Source organism: Rhinoderma darwinii, chromosome 2 (assembly GCF_050947455.1).
Source record: "Rhinoderma darwinii isolate aRhiDar2 chromosome 2, aRhiDar2.hap1, whole genome shotgun sequence".
NCBI lineage: Eukaryota > Metazoa > Chordata > Amphibia > Anura > Rhinodermatidae > Rhinoderma > Rhinoderma darwinii.
The window spans coordinates 6,791,572-6,810,065 of NC_134688.1; the positions used below are offsets into that span (position 1 = coordinate 6,791,572).

Sequence of the window (18,494 nt, forward strand, 5' to 3'; positions counted from 1 at the left end):
CGACGAAAATATTAACCCAAAAAAACAATGGAGGACTCGCTGTTTTTTTCTTATTCCAGCCCACAAAGAATTTTATTTCCAGTTTCCCGGTACATTATATGGTACAATAAATTGTGCAGCGAAAAACGACAAAAATCGCGCCGCAAAATTCAAGCCCTCATACGGCGATATCGACGGAAAAATTAAAACGTTATGAGTTTTGGAAAGTGCGGAGGAAAAAACAGGGCGGAGCTGTTGCCATAGTAACTAATCTTTGTCGCCCATTTCCGCAGTATAATTAATATTTAGCCATTGGGGCAGAATTATCAAAACTGAACAGGAAAACTGTCAGTTACCCATAGCAACCAATCACTGCGCAGCTTTCATTTTTCAAAGGCAGGTTAAGAAATGAAAGTTGAGCTGTGATTGGTTGTTCTTCATCTCTCCGGCCGCCGTACATAGCAGCTTCCGCCCCGTCCTGAGAATCCCCCGCGGTGAGGACAGGCGTTGAAAGGGGCGTAGAAGTGAAGGGGTTAATAGCCTTCAGCTCCTCCCACCCTAACACAGGAAAAGGCGTGCCCGAGCCTTTACACGTGCTTTTCAGTCTATTTTTATTGGTTTACTTGTGTGTCAATCATTCCTGCTGCCAATCAGTGAGGCGGATTAGCGCATACTTGTTATTCGGAACAGAGAGTCTCATCTACGGCGCCAAACGTCAGTGTCCGGGAGAAGAGCGGCGGAGCCGGAGCTATGGACGAGCTGTACCTGGAGAACATCGACGAGCTCATCACCGACCACAACAAGATAGTGAGGCGGCCGTCATTAACCCCCTGCTCCCCGAGCGATATACGTCATCGCCCCACACTACTGTCACGTGTGCAATACAGATGGAACCCGATATATACACCATCCCCCGCTGTCACCTACACCCCAGTATATAAACCCATCCCCCAAGTGCACCCATCCTCCACTGTCACCTACACCCCAATACATACACCCATGCTCTTCAATATCTCCTCCTCCCCATGTTCTCTGTATACAGTTGCCCCCTTCCCCTGGTTCTCTATACAGATTCTGCACCCCCCCCCCTGGTTCTCTGTATACAGTTGCTCCCGCCCCCCCCCCGGTTCTCTGTATACAGTTGCCCCCCCCCCCTGGTTCTCTGCATACAGTTGCCCCCCCTTGTTCTCTGTATACAGTTGCCCCCCCCCCCGGTTCTCCGTATACAGTTGCCCCCCCCCCCTGGTTCTCTGTATACAGTTGCCCCCCCCCCCTTGTTCTCTGTATACAGTTGCCCCCCCCCCGGTTCTCTGTATACAGTTGCCCCCCCCCCTTGTTCTCTGTATACAGTTGCCCCCCCCCCCTTGTTCTCTGTATACAGTTGCCCCCCCCCCTTGTTCTCTGTATACAGTTGCCCCCCCCCCCCCGGTTCTCTGTATACAGTTGCCCCCCCCCCGGTTCTCTGTATACAGTTGCCCCCCCCCCCCGGTTCTCTGTATACAGTTGCCCCCCCCCCCCCGGTTCTCTGTATACAGTTGCCGCCCACCCCCCTGGTTCTCTGTATACAGTTGCCGCCCCCCCCCCTGGTTCTCTGTATACAGTTGCCGCCCCCCCTCCTGGTTCTCTGTATACAGTTGCCCCCCCCCCCCCGGTTCTCTGTATACAGTTGTGGGCCCCCCCTGGTTCTCTGTACAGATTCTGCACCCCCCCCCCCTGGTTCTCTGTATACAGTTGCGGGCCCCCCCTGGTTCTCTGTACAGATTCTGCCCCCCCCCCCCTGGTTCTCTGTATACTGTTGCCCCCCTCCCTCCTGGTTCTCTGTATACAGTTGCCCCCCCCCCCCGGTTCTCTGTATACAGTTGCGGGCCCCCCCTGGTTCTCTGTACAGATTCTGCACCCCCCCCCTGGTTCTCTGTACAGATTCTGCACCCCCCCCCCTGGTTCTCTGTACAGATTCTGCACCCCCCCCCCCTGGTTCTCTGTATACAGTTGCCGCCCCCCCCTGGTTCTCTGTACAGATTCTGCACCCCCCGGTTCTCTGTATACAGTTGCTCCCTCCCCCCCCCCCTGGTTCTCTGTATACAGTTGCTCCCTCCCCCCCCCCTCTGGTTCTCTATATACAGCCCCCCCCCCTCCCCCATGCTCTATATACAGTGACTTGTCTTGATCATGTGACGCGGCTTCTTTAATGCCTTTATTTCATTTGCAGGTGACGTATAAATGGCTGAGTCACACTCTGGGGGTCCACGTCAATCAGGCCAAGCAGTAAGTACAGGGGTACGATGCGTCCGTTACAGTGCTGCTCTGCATCCCGCCGCTGGCACAATGCTGGGAGTTGTAGTTCCACAAGTGCTGGAGAGCTCAAATATTGTGTCCTGCAGGCGCCATCTACTGGTCAGTACCGGAAACCTGCAGCAAAACCAGCGCTGCCTGACCGGCTACTACATCTAATGACACCTCACTGCAGGGATGAGACGCCCCGCTGTCTCTCGCCCTAATAGGTAATTCTGGGTAATAGAGGGGGGGGGGTCCTCCATTCGGGACCCTCATCTCCTGGTCAGAGTGGAGAGCGGTCACATAGAGCGTCTCTCTGGAGGACCTGTCCTGTATTACACAGATAACACATTGATATGAATGGACACTGTGTAATTCTTTATTTCCCCTGTGGTGGCGCTGCAGGGAAACTGAACACTTACTGCCAGGTTTCCCGGCAGATCACAGCTGATCGCTGAGGATCCCACACTTTTTGATCATCTTATTTTTTATGGGACTCCTCTAACAAGTACGGATTGTCCAAAGTGAAGACCCCTGTAACCCGTCCACCTGTGAATGTCGTTCTCTTATACTGATAACGTTTGCGCCGTTTTTGTAAACTGTTGCAGTCCTTGGTTTACGTGACTCTAGTTGTCGCTCCCGCAGGATGCTCTATGATTACGTCACTCGTAAGAGGAAGGAGAACCTGAGCGCACAGGTTCATGTCACCTACCTGCTGACCGGCAAATGTCACCAGGATGGATTCCCCGTGAGTACTTCTTCAGTCTTTAAGGGAATGTGTCGCTAGAAAAATATCAATTTTTTTTTTTTTTTAGTTCAACAGTTAGTATATAAATCAGTCAGGAAATATTATAAATTAGATTCTAATTTATAACATTTCCATGTGCTGGTCACTAGAGGGAGCAATTCCCAAAATTACAGAATTGGCATGTGGTAAAGCAACCTCATTGCTTTCTGCTGCAAATTTGGAGAAGACACACTCGCTCTAGTGAGCTCAATAAATCCCCCCTCCCTTATCCTGGATAGTGCCAAGAGAAAGGAGGGGGTCGAATGTTCAAACCTACACTGTGTGCCGCCATTTTTTTGAGCGAATGCACAGTGTAGGAGGATTAGATACAGTGGTAATCACACAGTAAAACACGTACATACACAGACATAACTTGCCTGCCGCCTCCGCTCCTAGTCCTTGCTTCTGAACATATGGACGGAAGCCGCGACTGGAAGTCGTCATCTTTCTGTCCGGCCGCGGCTTCCGGTCCACATGAAAATGGCGCCGGATGTCGCTCTACCAAAGACCTTCCTTTGGGCCTGTGTGGGAGCGGCGCATGCACCGTTCCCACACAGACGGCGTACGCTGCAGCGAAAGGAACGGCTCCCGTTCGCATTCTCTATGGGGATGTGTGTGCCGTATTCCATCTCTGTATGTGTCGTTAATCGACACGTACAGAGATGAAAAAAAAAATGGCAGCCCCCAAAGAGAAGAGAAACTAAAAAGTACAACACAAATAAATACAATTTATTTTAATAACATACTAAAAGCAAAAACATATAAAATGTTTTTTTTTTTTCGTGACACCTTCCCTTTAAGGGGGTTATATATTTACAGGTCGCCCCCTAGTGGTGGCAACAGGAAGCTGAGCTGTCAAATGTGTTTTCCCATGAGACATTTATGATCTATCCACAGGATATGTCCTACATGTCAGATAGGTGCGGGTCCCACATCTGGGACCCGCTTCTATCTCCAGAACGGGGCCCCCTAAACATCGTTCAGCCGCTGTGTGTTGCGGCTGAATGAGGTCAATTCCGACCATGAAAAAAGTTATACGGTGGTGAGTTACGAAAACTGCGAAGCTCGCTAAGCTACGCTGTTTCCGTAACTCCCATAGTAGTGAATGGCATGCGAGCTGCGCTGTTTCCGTAACTACTATTCCGTTCTATGGGCCTTACGGAAACCGCGTAGCTCAGCGAGCTTCGCAGTTTTCGTAACTCACCACCTTATAACTTTTTTTTCATGGTCGGAATTCACCAGATTAAGCAGCAACACAGAACGGGGTTTAGGGGCCCCGTCCTGGAGATAGGTGCGGGTCCCAGAGGTGGGACCTGCATCTATGTGACATTTACGACATATCCTTTGGATATGTCCTAAATGTCTCTCATGGGAAAACCCCTTTAAGTCCAGTGTGTGGGTTGAACTGAGCACTGGGGCGTGAAGGAGTGTTACCCCAAACGGCCTGCTGTGTCTTCTGTACAAGCTAAAACTAATCTGCGCCTGTTCTTGTTTCAGTACCACAAGGTGGCGGTAGTGAAGGAGGAGAAGCTGGAAGGTACGGCCAACACCCCTCTCACATTTTGTCTGTATATTTTGTTCCTCCCCGATGTGTAGCTTTTTTTTTTCTGATTGTAGCTGCAAAATCCAAACTCGCCGTGGTGGCCAATGTCCATGTGTACAGCATCCAGAAAGCCACGTTAAAAGACAGTGCCCCCCTCTTCAGTGCAGACTACGATATCATCAAGAACAATCTCCACAACTGCAACAAGTACGTTATCATTTTAAAATGTATGACCACCTATGGACGCCAGTTACCATATAGAATTATTCTTCATAAAATATTAAGTCACTCTGTAAATACATAACTCAAAGGTGTCCGGGGCAGATCTAGCAGATAATAATAGCACTTACAGGTGACCGGGGCAGAACTAGCAGATAACACAGGTGACCGGGTGAGATCTAGCAGATAATAATAACACTTACATGTGACCGGGGCAGAACTAGCAGATAATAGCACTCACAGGTGACCGGGGGAGATCTAGCAGATAATAGCACTCACAGGTGACCGGGCAGATCCAGCAGATAATAATAGCACTTACAGGAGACCAGAGCAGATCTAGCAGATAATAACACAGGTGAGCGGGTGAGATCTAGCAGATAATAGCACTCACAGGTGACCGGGACAGAACTAGCAGATAATAACACAGGTGACCGGGGCAGATTTAGCAGATAATAGCACTCACAGGTGACCGGGCAGATCCAGCAGATAATAATAGCACTTACAGGTGACAGGGGCAGATCTAGCAGATAATAGCACTCACAGGTGACCGGTGTAGATCTAGCAGATAATAGCACTCACAGGTGACCGGGGCAGATCTAGCAGATAATAATAGCACTCACAGGTGACCGTGTAGATCTAGCAGATAATAACACTTACAGGTGACCGGGGCAGATCTAGCAGAGCAGAAATGTTATGAACGGATGTGGTGATGGTGACATCCTATGACCGTGTCCCGTGTAGAGTCACTGAGCTCTTCAGTACGACACATAGGACTAGTAATGTTTGTCTATGGAGATTACATGGCTGGTATGGCAGAAACACGGAACTGAATATTTATGAGGGGTGGGTTTCTACATACTTTAGACCATGTACTTTTCCCCACACCCTCACCAAAAATATTTTTTTAGGAGCAAGAACTAGGATCAGTGTATTAGAGGGGGCGCACAATATAAGAACATGAATCCGGAGCCCCCTCCTCCACACCTCAGTGTTACTGAACCTTTATTTTGTTTTTGCGGTCTTATAGGTTCAGTGCCATCCAGTGTCCGGCTGCCGTACTCAGATCCCCGGAAGAGGTCGCACAACTCAACAAGTCACATTCCCAGCAGGACGAGGTGGTGCCCATTTCTAAAACCCCACCAATCAATGGGCATGCATCACCACCTGCCGCCAAACCAAAAGGCATCATGGGAATGTTCTCACGCCAGGCCCCCAAATCCCAAGAATCACAGAAAGACACGAAGACGGAGGCAAAGGAAGCTGCAGTGAGTATCTGATATCCAGGATCTCTTCTAGAGTGAGGGATGTGGTTAGTAAGAGGAGCGGAGTTTTACATTGTCGACGTCTGAGCACCACTATACAGTTTCCATATAGAAATATTCTACATAAACAGCATAGTCATTGTATATATACATTACTTATCCTGTACTGATCCTGAGTTACATCCTGTATTATACTCCAGAGCTGCACTCACTATTCTGCTGGTGGAGTCACTGTGTACATACATTACATTACTTATCCTGTACTGATCCTGAGTTACATCTTGTATTATACTCCAGAGCTGCACTCACTATTCTGCTGGTGGAGTCACTGTGTACATACATTACATTACTTATCCTGTACTGATCCTGAGTTACATCCTGTATTATACTCCGGAGCTGCACTCACTATTCTGCTGGTGGAGTCACTGTGTACATACATTACATTACTTATCCTGTACTGATCCTGAGTTACATCCTGTATTATACTCCGGAGCTGCACTCACTATTCTGCTGGTGGAGTCACTGTGTACATACATTACATTACTTATCCTGTACTGATCCTGAGTTACATCCTGTATTATACTGCAGAGCTGCACTCACTATTCTGCTGGTGGAGTCACTGTGTACATACATTACATTACTTATCCTGTACTGATCCTGAGTTACATCCTGTATTATACTCCAGAGCTGCACTCACTATTCTGCTGGTGGAGTCACTGTGTACATACATTACATTACTTATCCTGTACTGATCCTGAGTTACATCCTGTATTATACTCCGGAGCTGCACTCACTATTCTGCTGGTGGTGTCACTGTGTACATACATTACATTACATTACTTATCCTGTACTGATCCTGAGTTACATCCTGTATTATACTCCAGAGCTGCACTCACTATTCTGCTGGTGAAGTCACTGTGTACATAGATTACATTACTTATCCTGTACTGATCCTGAGTTATATCCTGTATTATACTCCGGAGCTGCACTCACTATTCTGCTGGTGGAGTCACTGTGTACATACATTACATTACTTATCCTGTACTGATCCTGAGTTACATCCTGTATTATACTCCAGAGCTGTACTCACTATTCTGCTGGTGGAGTCACTGTGTACATACATTACATTACTTATCCTGTACTGATCCGGAGTTACATCCTGTATTATACTCCAGAGCTGCACTCACTATTCTGCTGGTGGAGTCACTGTGTACATACATTACATTACTTATCCTGTACTGATCCTGAGTTACATCCTGTATTATACTCCAGAGCTGCACTCACTATTCTGCTGGTGGAGTCACTGTGTACATACATTACATTACTTATCCTGTACTGATCCTGAGTTACATCCTGTATTATACTCCAGAGCTGCACTCACTATTCTGCTGGTGGAGTCACTGTGTACATACATTACATTACTTATCCTGTACTGATCCTGAGTTACATCCTGTATTATACTCCGGAGCTGCACTCACTATTCTGCTGGTGGTGTCACTGTGTACATACATTACATTACTTATCCTGTACTGATCCTGAGTTACATCCTGTATTATACTCCAGAGCTGCACTCACTATTCTGCTGGTGAAGTCACTGTGTACATAGATTACATTACTTATCCTGTACTGATCCGGAGTTACATCCTGTATTATACTCCAGAGCTGCACTCACTATTCTGCTGGTGGAGTCACTGTGTACATACATTACATTACTTATCCTGTACTGATCCTGAGTTACATCCTGTATTATACTCCAGAGCTGCACTCACTATTCTGCTGGTGGAGTCACTGTGTACATACATTACATTACTTGTCCTGTACTGATCCTGAGTTACATTCTGTATTATACTCCAGAGCTGCACTCACTATTCTGCTGGTGGAGTCACTGTGTATATACATTACTTATCCTGTACTGATCCTGAGTTATATCCTGTATTATACTGCAGAGCTGCACTCACTATTCTGCTGGTGGAGTCGCTGTATACATGTGCCGAGCTGTCCGTTCGGTTCACAGACTGGTCTCGCAGTGAACGCTGCTTCTGCTTTGTATAGAGGATACATAGAAGTTGTATCTGAAAATTGAAACCATATTTTGAATGTCTATTATAAACATTCTAGTAATAATCACCACCTTTCGTGCTTCTACGCACATAATGGTATTCCTGCAGCAATTCCGTTGAAAGTCAAAGGATTTCCGCTGCGGAAAAAACGCACCTGTTTTTGCGGCAGAAGATAGTGCAGAGTTTTTCCCAATGTTATGAGACGGTGACATCGCCTCTGAAAAACGCAGCAATCTGTCCACTTTCCGTAGCAGGAAGTGACATGCTGCGCTCTGTAAATTACGCACCGCAGGTCAATTTCGGCTCGGAAATCTTACGCAGCGTGCGGATGTTTGTGTTTACAGCGGTTTCCTGGGTATAACGTGGGCTTTTGTGGGCGCATAATTATACACGATTTCTTATAACTTCCTCTTCCTGTGGCCCCCGCTGCTCCTTCTGTGAATGTTACGTAGGGGGTGTCACTATTTAGACATGTTCTCCGCTGTCTCCCACAATGCACCTCTGGTGGTGCGTTCTCTAACACTCCCTGCAGCCATAGAGCAGATGAGAGACCCAGCAGAATGGTGAGTGCAGCTCTGGATGTGACTGGAGTGGATCGTCCTCCTTTCTCACGCTCTTGGTCACTTCTTGTTTTTTCAGGAGAGCAGCAGCAAACAATCCGCTAGATCCAGCGCCATGAGCAACTTCTTTGGAAAAGCTTCTATGAGTGAGTAAGGACGTGATGCAAACCGTGTAAGCAAAATTCCTGTAATCCAGAACTAACCGATCCTGCCGGTGCTGGATTATCAGGGGGTCATAAAGTATGTAAAGCTTTGTGGGGGCCAGAGAACTTCTAGTTTGTATCCCTACAGCCAGTGAGAGGATGATGGGATTGTAGTCCTGTGAGATTCCGGATCGTCTGGTATTTGTCGGCAGGAGATGACGGATTGCTGGAATTTTACCGTTCGAGGATCACAGCACCGGCACTTTATATACTTGATCAATTTGAGTAATAGAACGTGGCAGCCGGGAGGCAAAGGGGGTGTCCGGGACATTTAAGAGACTGGCAGCACGCAGGGGATGTGATAAAATACAGTCACATGCAGGTAGTCGTAACCGACTGCGCGGTGCGCTGGAGCAGCGGGAGATTTACCGGGTGAGTGTTATTGTTTTATCACATTCCCTGCATGCAGCCAGTCTATTAAATGTCCCGGACAACACCTTTTAAGATTCCCTTACAACTGCAGGGTATTACCCCTACATTATAAGACCTCCACCAAGCTTGTATGTACACAGGGACTCCACCAGCAGAATAGTGAGTGCAGCTCTGGAGTATAATACAGGATGTAACTCAGGATCAGTACAGGATAAGTAATGTCATGTATGTACACAGTGACCCCACCAGCAGAATAGTGAGTGCAGCTCTGGAGTATAATACAGGATATAACTCAGGATCAGTACAGGATAAGTAATGTAATGTATGTACACAGTGACTCCACCAGCAGAATAGTGAGTGCAGCTCTGGAGTATAATACAGGATGTAACTCAGGATCAGTACAGGATAAGTAATGTAATGTATGTACACAGTGACTCCACCAGCAGAATCGTGAGTGCAGCTCTGGAGTATAATACAGGATGTAACACAGGATCAGTACAGGAGAAGTAATGTAATGTAATGTATGTACACAGTGACCCACCAGCAGAATCGTGAGTGCAGCTCTGGAGTATAATACAGGATGTAACTCAGGATCAGCAATATAATGTATATACACAGTGACCACCATTTATTGGGATCTACACACAGTAGTTTATACCGTCTCCTCTCAGGATTAGTTTTGTATCATCGTCTCTGCTACTTGTTCAGACATTTTAAACTCTCCCTTTCAGGTAAAATAAAGGAGTCTCCAACCACAAATGAACCGGTCGTAGATGAGAAAGCAGCAGCTCCGCAGATCCCGGTCCCACTTCCAGAGACCAAAGTAAAAGAAAGTGAACCCCCCAAAGCAGCGGCTAAAAACAAGAAAAGGTGACAATGTATTTCCTGTGCATTGTGTCTTCCTTTATTTTTAGTTGTAATAAAAAAAATTTTATATACCCCTTCGCACACCCAAGTGCGGGGGGATGATGTTTAGAGCTCACCCGCTGAACGTGCTCCATATGCTGCGGGTGTCGGCTGTATTTGACAGCGGACACCCGGGACTAACGGCCGGGAGCAACTGTTCCTGGCTGTTTAACCCCTCAAATGCTGCAGTCAATCGCGACCGTAGCATCTGAGGTGTTGAAAAGAGGGGGCGGTCCCCTCCGACAGCTCAGTGAGATCGGGGGGTGACGACGGTTGTTATGGCAGCCCAGGGGCCTAATGAAGGCCCCCCCAGGGCTGCCTTCACTCTGCCTCTGCTAAGCCCGGCCTGTGGCCTGTAAAAATGACGATATGCTGCAAATGTTAGTATTTCACTATATTGTCCCACTGATCTAACGATCGCTGTTTCAAGACCCCAAGTGGGGCTAATAAAGTGTGTGAAAATAAGGTTCAGTAGTGAAAAAAACAAAACATTTTCCCCCTAAAGTAATGTAAAAAGTAAAAAAATTGGTATCGCTGCGTCCGTAAAAGTCTGAACTATTACAATGTAGCGTTATTTAACGTGCGCGGCGAACGCCATAAAAAAAAAAAGTAAAATGCCAAAATTGTTTTTGGTCAACTTAAAATGATCAAAAGGTTCTACGTCCCAAAAAATGGTACCGATTAAAAACTTCAGCTCATCCCGCAACAAAATAAGCCCTCGGAGTTCTCAATCCGTGAAAAAATAAAGTTCTGGCTCTCAGAATGTGGCGACACAAACCATTTAAAAAAAACAATGACAATTTCTGTAGGTACGGCAGCGTCCGTTACGGCTGAAATTACAGAGCTATTTTTACGAGAAAACCGCACCGTCATGGCATGTTGAGGCGCTTTTCGCTGCGTCCATTACGGACGTAATTTGAGCTGTTTTTCTATGGAGTCCATGGAAAACGGCTCCATTTACGTCTGAAGAAGTGACAGGCACTTCTTTGACGCGGGCGTCTTTTTTTACGTGCCGCCTTTTGACAGCGACGCGTAAAAAAAATGACCGTCGGCACAGAACATCGTAAGACCCATTCAAATGAATGGGCAGATGTGTGCCGGCGCTTTGGAGCCGTATTTTCGGACGTAATTCGGTGCTAAATTCGCCCGTAAATAGTGTGTGTGTGAACCCGGCCTAAGAATGTGGGGAGTGAAACGAAAATCAAAAAATGGCTTCGTCCCGAAAGGGTTATTGTATTGAATGGGCGCTTGTAATGCCACGTTTCTCCTGTAGTTGTCGTTGCAGGGGAAATGTGTCGCTGACGGCATCTTTCCTGGGCAAAACCAGTTGTTTGAGAATCCGGAACTGCAGCGATCAGACACTTTCTTCTGCCTAATAATGGGTTATTGTCGTTAAGGCGACTCCTTGCGCCGTTTTATTGAAACCATTGCCGTGACTTTGCGATATTCAGGGAGCAGCATTCGTTGATCATCAGGCAGCAGGATGGAAAGTTTTACTGTCGGGCTCTGTGTCTGCGGGAGAGGGGAGGAGGGAGCTGCAAGTGAGAGCAGGAGAAAGATCACTGCCTGGTACTGACCCCTCCAGATACAGGAACCTACAGATACAGTGCGGAACAGGACCACGGGGAAGCAGGGACTCCGGGTATATAGCGATACCACTCCGCTGTAAATAGCAACCCCCCCTCTGTAGATTGCTCCCCCCCCCCCTCTGTAGATTGCTCCCCCCCTCTGTAGATTGCTGCTGCTCCTCCCCCCCCCCCCCCTCTGTAGATTGCTCCCCCCCCCCCTCTGTAGATTGCTTCCCCCCCCCCCTCTGTAGATTGCTGCTCCTCCTCCCCCCCCCCCCTCTGTAGATTGCTCCCCCCCCCTCTGTAGATTGCTCCCCCCCCCTCTGTAGATTGCTCCCCCCCCCTCTGTAGATTGCTCGCTCCCCCCCCTCTGTAGATTGCTCGCTCCCCCCCCCCCCCTCTGTAGATTGCTTGCTCCCCCCCCCCCCCCTCTCTGTAGATTGCTCCCCCCCCCCCACCCTGTAGATTGCACCATAGTAGCTAAACTCCTGGCCAAAGTGTCGGCAACCTCTTGCCTGGGATTCGGCTCCTAGTGGCAGCTACAGTTGTGCTATCTACAAGAAAGAAGGGGGTGGGGGTGCCGTCTACAAGGGGCAAATGTGGCACTATATTGGGGGGGTCCAATGTGACGTAGGATTAGATAGCACCGGGTGATGAAGTATACGGGTGCATAGATAGGGGCCCAACCCCCCTCTCTAGTCTGTAGACCGTATGACGCACACCATTTGGGGGTGATTGTGCAGGTAAAATCTTTCCTCTCCCGTACCCGGGGGCAACGTTTCGGTCCCGGCACCTTCCTCAAGCACCGGAGATTCATGATAAATACACAAATGTTATTCCAGGTCATAGCAAAGTATGTGATGGGTCAAGAAACATTCCACAACAGAACAGTATATCCAAATCTACAGGAGGGATCTAATCACACACGGAGTAATGTGGTCACCGGTGCTGGTCTGTGTTGTCTAATGTGCTGCGTGACTGTGTGACAGGAAGAGGTGAGAATATCATATATATATACACGGAGTAATGTGGTCACCGGTGCTGGTCCGTGTTGTCTAATGTGCTGCGTGACTGTGTGACAGGAGGAGGTGAGAATATCATATATATATATATACGGAGTAATGTGGTCACCGGTGCTGGTCCGTGTTGTCTAATGTGCTGCGTGACTGTGTGACAGGAAGAGGAGAGAATATCATATATATATATATACATGGAGTAATGTGGTCACCGGTGCTGGTCCGTGTTGTCTAATGTGCTGCGTGACTGTGTGACAGGAAGAGGTGAGAATATCATATATATATATATACACGGAGTAATGTGGTCACCGGTGCTGGTCCGTGTTGTCTAATGTGCTGCGTGACTGTGTGACAGGAAGAGGTGAGAATATCATATATATATACACGGAGTAATGTGGTCACCGGTGCTGGTCCGTGTTGTCTAATGTGCTGCGTGACTGTGTGACGGGAAGAGGTGAGAATATCATATATATATACACGGAGTAATGTGGTCACCGGTGCTGGTCCGTGTTGTCTAATGTGCTGCGTGACTGTGTGACAGGAAGAGGTGAGAATATCATATATATATATACACGGAGTAATGTGGTCACCGGTGCTGGTCCGTGTTGTCTAATGTGCTGCGTGACTGTGTGACGGGAAGAGGTGAGAATATCATATATATATACACGGAGTAATGTGGTCACCGGTGCTGGTCCGTGTTGTCTAATGTGCTGCGTGACTATGTGACAGGAAGAGGTGAGAATATCATATATATATATACACGGAGTAATGCGGTCACCGGTGCTGGTCTGTGTTGTCTAATGTGCTGCGTGACTGTGTGACGGGAAGAGGTGAGAATATCATATATATATACACACGGAGTAATGTGGTCACCGGTGCTGGTCCGTGTTGTCTAATGTGCTGCGTGACTGTGTGACAGGAAGAGGTGAGAATATCATATATATATATACACGGAGTAATGTGGTCACCGGTGCTGGTCTGTGTTGTCTAATGTGCTGCGTGACTGTGTGACAGGAAGAGGAGAGAATATCATATATATATATACACGGAGTAATGTGGTCACCGGTGCTGGTCCGTGTTGTCTAATGTGCTGCGTGACTGTGTGACGGGAAGAGGTGAGAATATCATATATATATATACACGGAGTAATGTGGTCACCGGTGCTGGTCCGTGTTGTCTAATGTGCTGCGTGACTGTGTGACAGGAAGAGGTGAGAATATCATATATATATATATATACATGGAGTAATGTGGTCACCGGTGCTGGTCCGTGTTGTCTAATGTGCTGCGTGACTGTGTGACAGGAAGAGGTGAGAATATCATATATATATATACACGGAGTAATGTGGTCACCGGTGCTGGTCCGTGTTGTCTAATGTGCTGCGTGACTGTGTGACGGGAAGAGGTGAGAATATCATATATATATATACACGGAGTAATGCGGTCACCGGTGCTGGTCCGTGTTGTCTAATGTGCTGCGTGACTGTGTGACGGGAAGAGGTGAGAATATCATATATATATATATACACGGAGTAATGTGGTCACCGGTGCTGGTCCGTGTTGTCTAATGTGCTGCGTGACTGTGTGACAGGAAGAGGTGAGAATATCATATATATATATACACGGAGTAATGTGGTCACCGGTGCTGGTCTGTGTTGTCTAATGTGCTGCGTGACTGTGTGACGGGAAGAGGTGAGAATATCATATATATATATATATACGGAGTAATGTGGTCACCGGTGCTGGTCTGTGTTGTCTAATGTGCTGCGTGACTGTGTGACAGGAAGAGGTGAGAATATCATATATATATATACACGGAGTAATGTGGTCACCGGTGCTGGTCTGTGTTGTCTAATGTGCTGCGTGACTGTGTGACAGGAAGAGGTGAGAATATCATATATATATATACACACGGAGTAATGTGGTCACCGGTGCTGGTCCGTGTTGTCTAATGTGCTGCGTGACTGTGTGACAGGAAGAGGTGAGAATATCATATATATATATACACGGAGTAATGTGGTCACCGGTGCTGGTCCGTGTTGTCTAATGTGCTGCGTGACTGTGTGACAGGAAGAGGTGAGAATATCATATATATATATACACGGAGTAATGTGGTCACCGGTGCTGGTCCGTGTTGTCTAATGTGCTGCGTGACTGTGTGACGGGAAGAGGTGAGAATATCATATATATATATACGGAGTAATGCGGTCACCGGTGCTGGTCTGTGTTGTCTAATGTGCTGCGTGACTGTGTGACAGGAAGAGGTGAGAATATCATATATATATACACGGAGTAATGTGGTCACCGGTGCTGGTCTGTGTTGTCTAATGTGCTGCGTGACTGTGTGACAGGAAGAGGTGAGAATATCATATATATACACACACGGAGTAATGTGGTCACCGGTGCTGGTCCGTGTTGTCTAATGTGCTGCGTGACTGTGTGACGGGAAGAGGTGAGAATATCATATATATATATACACGGAGTAATGTGGTCACCGGTGCTGGTCCGTGTTGTCTAATGTGCTGCGTGACTGTGTGACAGGAAGAGGTGAGAATATCATATATATATATACACGGAGTAATGTGGTCACCGGTGCTGGTCTGTGTTGTCTAATGTGCTGCGTGACTGTGTGACGGGAAGAGGTGAGAATATCATATATATATATACACGGAGTAATGTGGTCACCGGTGCTGGTCCGTGTTGTCTAATGTGCTGCGTGACTGTGTGACGGGAAGAGGTGAGAATATCATATATATATATACACGGAGTAATGTGGTCACCGGTGCTGGTCCGTGTTGTCTAATGTGCTGCGTGACTGTGTGACAGGAAGAGGAGAGAATATCATATATATATATACACGGAGTAATGTGGTCACCGGTGCTGGTCTGTGTTGTCTAATGTGCTGCGTGACTGTGTGACGGGAAGAGGTGAGAATATCATATATATATATATATACACGGAGTAATGTGGTCACCGGTGCTGGTCTGTGTTGTCTAATGTGCTGCGTGACTGTGTGACAGGAAGAGGTGAGAATATCATATATATATACATGGAGTAATGCGGTCACCGGTGCTGGTCTGTGTTGTCTAATGTGCTGCGTGACTGTGTGACAGGAAGAGGTGAGAATATCATATATATATACATGGAGTAATGCGGTCACCGGTGCTGGTCTGTGTTGTCTAATGTGCTGCGTGACTGTGTGACGGGAAGAGGTGAGAATATCATATATATATACACGGAGTAATGTGGTCACCGGTGCTGGTCTGTGTTGTCTAATGTGCTGCGTGACTGTGTGACAGGCTGAGGTGAGAATATCATATATATATATACATGGAGTAATGTGGTCACCGGTGCTGGTCCGTGTTGTCTAATGTGCTGCGTGACTGTGTGACGGGAAGAGGTGAGAATATCATATATATATATACACGGAGTAATGTGGTCACCGGTGCTGGTCCGTGTTGTCTAATGTGCTGCGTGACTGTGTGACGGGAAGAGGTGAGAATATCATATATATATATACACGGAGTAATGTGGTCACCGGTGCTGGTCTGTGTTGTCTAATGTGCTGCGTGACTGTGTGACAGGAAGAGGTGAGAATATCATATATATATATACACGGAGTAATGTGGTCACCGGTGCTGGTCCGTGTTGTCTAATGTGCTGCGTGACTGTGTGACGGGAAGAGGTGAGAATATCATATATATATATATACACGGAGTAATGTGGTCACCGGTGCTGGTCCGTGTTGTCTAATGTGCTGCGTGACTGTGTGACAGGAAGAGGAGAGAATATCATATATATATATATACACGGAGTAATGTGGTCACCGGTGCTGGTCTGTGTTGTCTAATGTGCTGCGTGACTGTGTGACAGGAAGAGGTGAGAATATCATATATATATACACACGGAGTAATGTGGTCGCCGGTGCTGGTCTGTGTTGTCTAATGTGCTGCGTGACTGTGTGACAGGAAGAGGTGAGAATATCATATATATATATACACGGAGTAATGTGGTCACCGGTGCTGGTCCGTGTTGTCTAATGTGCTGCGTGACTGTGTGACGGGAAGAGGTGAGAATATCATATATATATATACACGGAGTAATGTGGTCACCGGTGCTGGTCCGTGTTGTCTAATGTGCTGCGTGACTGTGTGACAGGAAGAGGTGAGAATATCATATATATATATATATATATACACGGAGTAATGTGGTCACCGGTGCTGGTCTGTGTTGTCTAATGTGCTGCGTGACTGTGTGACAGGAAGAGGTGAGAATATCATATATATATATACACGGAGTAATGTGGTCACCGGTGCTGGTCCGTGTTGTCTAATGTGCTGCGTGACTGTGTGACAGGAAGAGGTGAGAATATCATATATATATATACACGGAGTAATGTGGTCACCGGTGCTGGTCCGTGTTGTCTAATGTGCTGCGTGACTGTGTGACAGGAAGAGGTGAGAATATCATATATATATACATGGAGTAATGCGGTCACCGGTGCTGGTCTGTGTTGTCTAATGTGCTGCGTGACTGTGTGACAGGAAGAGGTGAGAATATCATATATATATATACACGGAGTAATGTGGTCACCGGTGCTGGTCTGTGTTGTCTAATGTGCTGCGTGACTGTGTGACAGGAAGAGGTGAGAATATCATATATATATACACGGAGTAATGTGGTCACCGGTGCTGGTCCGTGTTGTCTAATGTGCTGCGTGACTGTGTGACAGGAAGAGGTGAGAATATCATATATATATATATATATACACGGAGTAATGTGGTCACCGGTGCTGGTCCGTGTTGTCTAATGTGCTGCGTGACTGTGTGACAGGAAGAGGTGAGAATATCATATATATATATACACGGAGTAATGCGGTCACCGGTGCTGGTCCGTGTTGTCTAATGTGCTGCGTGACTGTGTGACGGGAAGAGGTGAGAATATCATATATATATATACACGGAGTAATGTGGTCACCGGTGCTGGTCTGTGTTGTCTAATGTGCTGCGTGACTGTGTGACGGGAAGAGGTGAGAATATCATATATATATATACACGGAGTAATGTGGTCACCGGTGCTGGTCTGTGTTGTCTAATGTGCTGCGTGACTGTGTGACAGGAAGAGGTGAGAATATCATATATATATACACGGAGTAATGTGGTCACCGGTGCTGGTCCGTGTTGTCTAATGTGCTGCGTGACTGTGTGACGGGAAGAGGTGAGAATATCATATATATATATACACGGAGTAATGTGGTCACCGGTGCTGGTCCGTGTTGTCTAATGTGCTGCGTGACTGTGTGACAGGAAGAGGTGAGAATATCATATATATATATATACACGGAGTAATGTGGTCACCGGTGCTGGTCTGTGTTGTCTAATGTGCTGCGTGACTGTGTGACAGGAAGAGGTGAGAATATCATATATATATATATACACGGAGTAATGTGGTCACCGGTGCTGGTCCGTGTTGTCTAATGTGCTGCGTGACTGTGTGACGGGAAGAGGAGAGAATATCATATATATATATACACGGAGTAATGTGGTCACCGGTGCTGGTCCGTGTTGTCTAATGTGCTGCGTGACTGTGTGACGGGAAGAGGAGAGAATATCATATATATATATACACGGAGTAATGTGGTCACCGGTGCTGGTCTGTGTTGTCTAATGTGCTGCGTGACTGTGTGACGGGAAGAGGTGAGAATATCATATATATATATACACGGAGTAATGTGGTCACCGGTGCT

At 47.1% G+C, this 18,494-nt stretch overlaps 1 protein-coding gene across 1 annotated transcript in view; it reads left to right on the top strand.

Annotated features, from left to right (window-relative positions):
* The first annotated feature begins 611 nt into the window (after positions 1-611).
* Positions 612-18,494, top strand: part of POLD3 (DNA polymerase delta 3, accessory subunit) — an 88,085-nt gene continuing 70,202 nt past the window's right edge. Inside the window, exons 1-8 of the mRNA XM_075851306.1 lie at positions 612-786; positions 2,189-2,244; positions 2,899-3,001; positions 4,538-4,577; positions 4,658-4,790; positions 5,830-6,067; positions 8,764-8,830; positions 9,991-10,129. Of these exons, the coding sequence (XP_075707421.1) occupies positions 730-786; positions 2,189-2,244; positions 2,899-3,001; positions 4,538-4,577; positions 4,658-4,790; positions 5,830-6,067; positions 8,764-8,830; positions 9,991-10,129 (833 nt within the window). The 5' untranslated portion in view covers positions 612-729. The remainder of the gene's footprint in view (positions 787-2,188; positions 2,245-2,898; positions 3,002-4,537; positions 4,578-4,657; positions 4,791-5,829; positions 6,068-8,763; positions 8,831-9,990; positions 10,130-18,494) is intronic.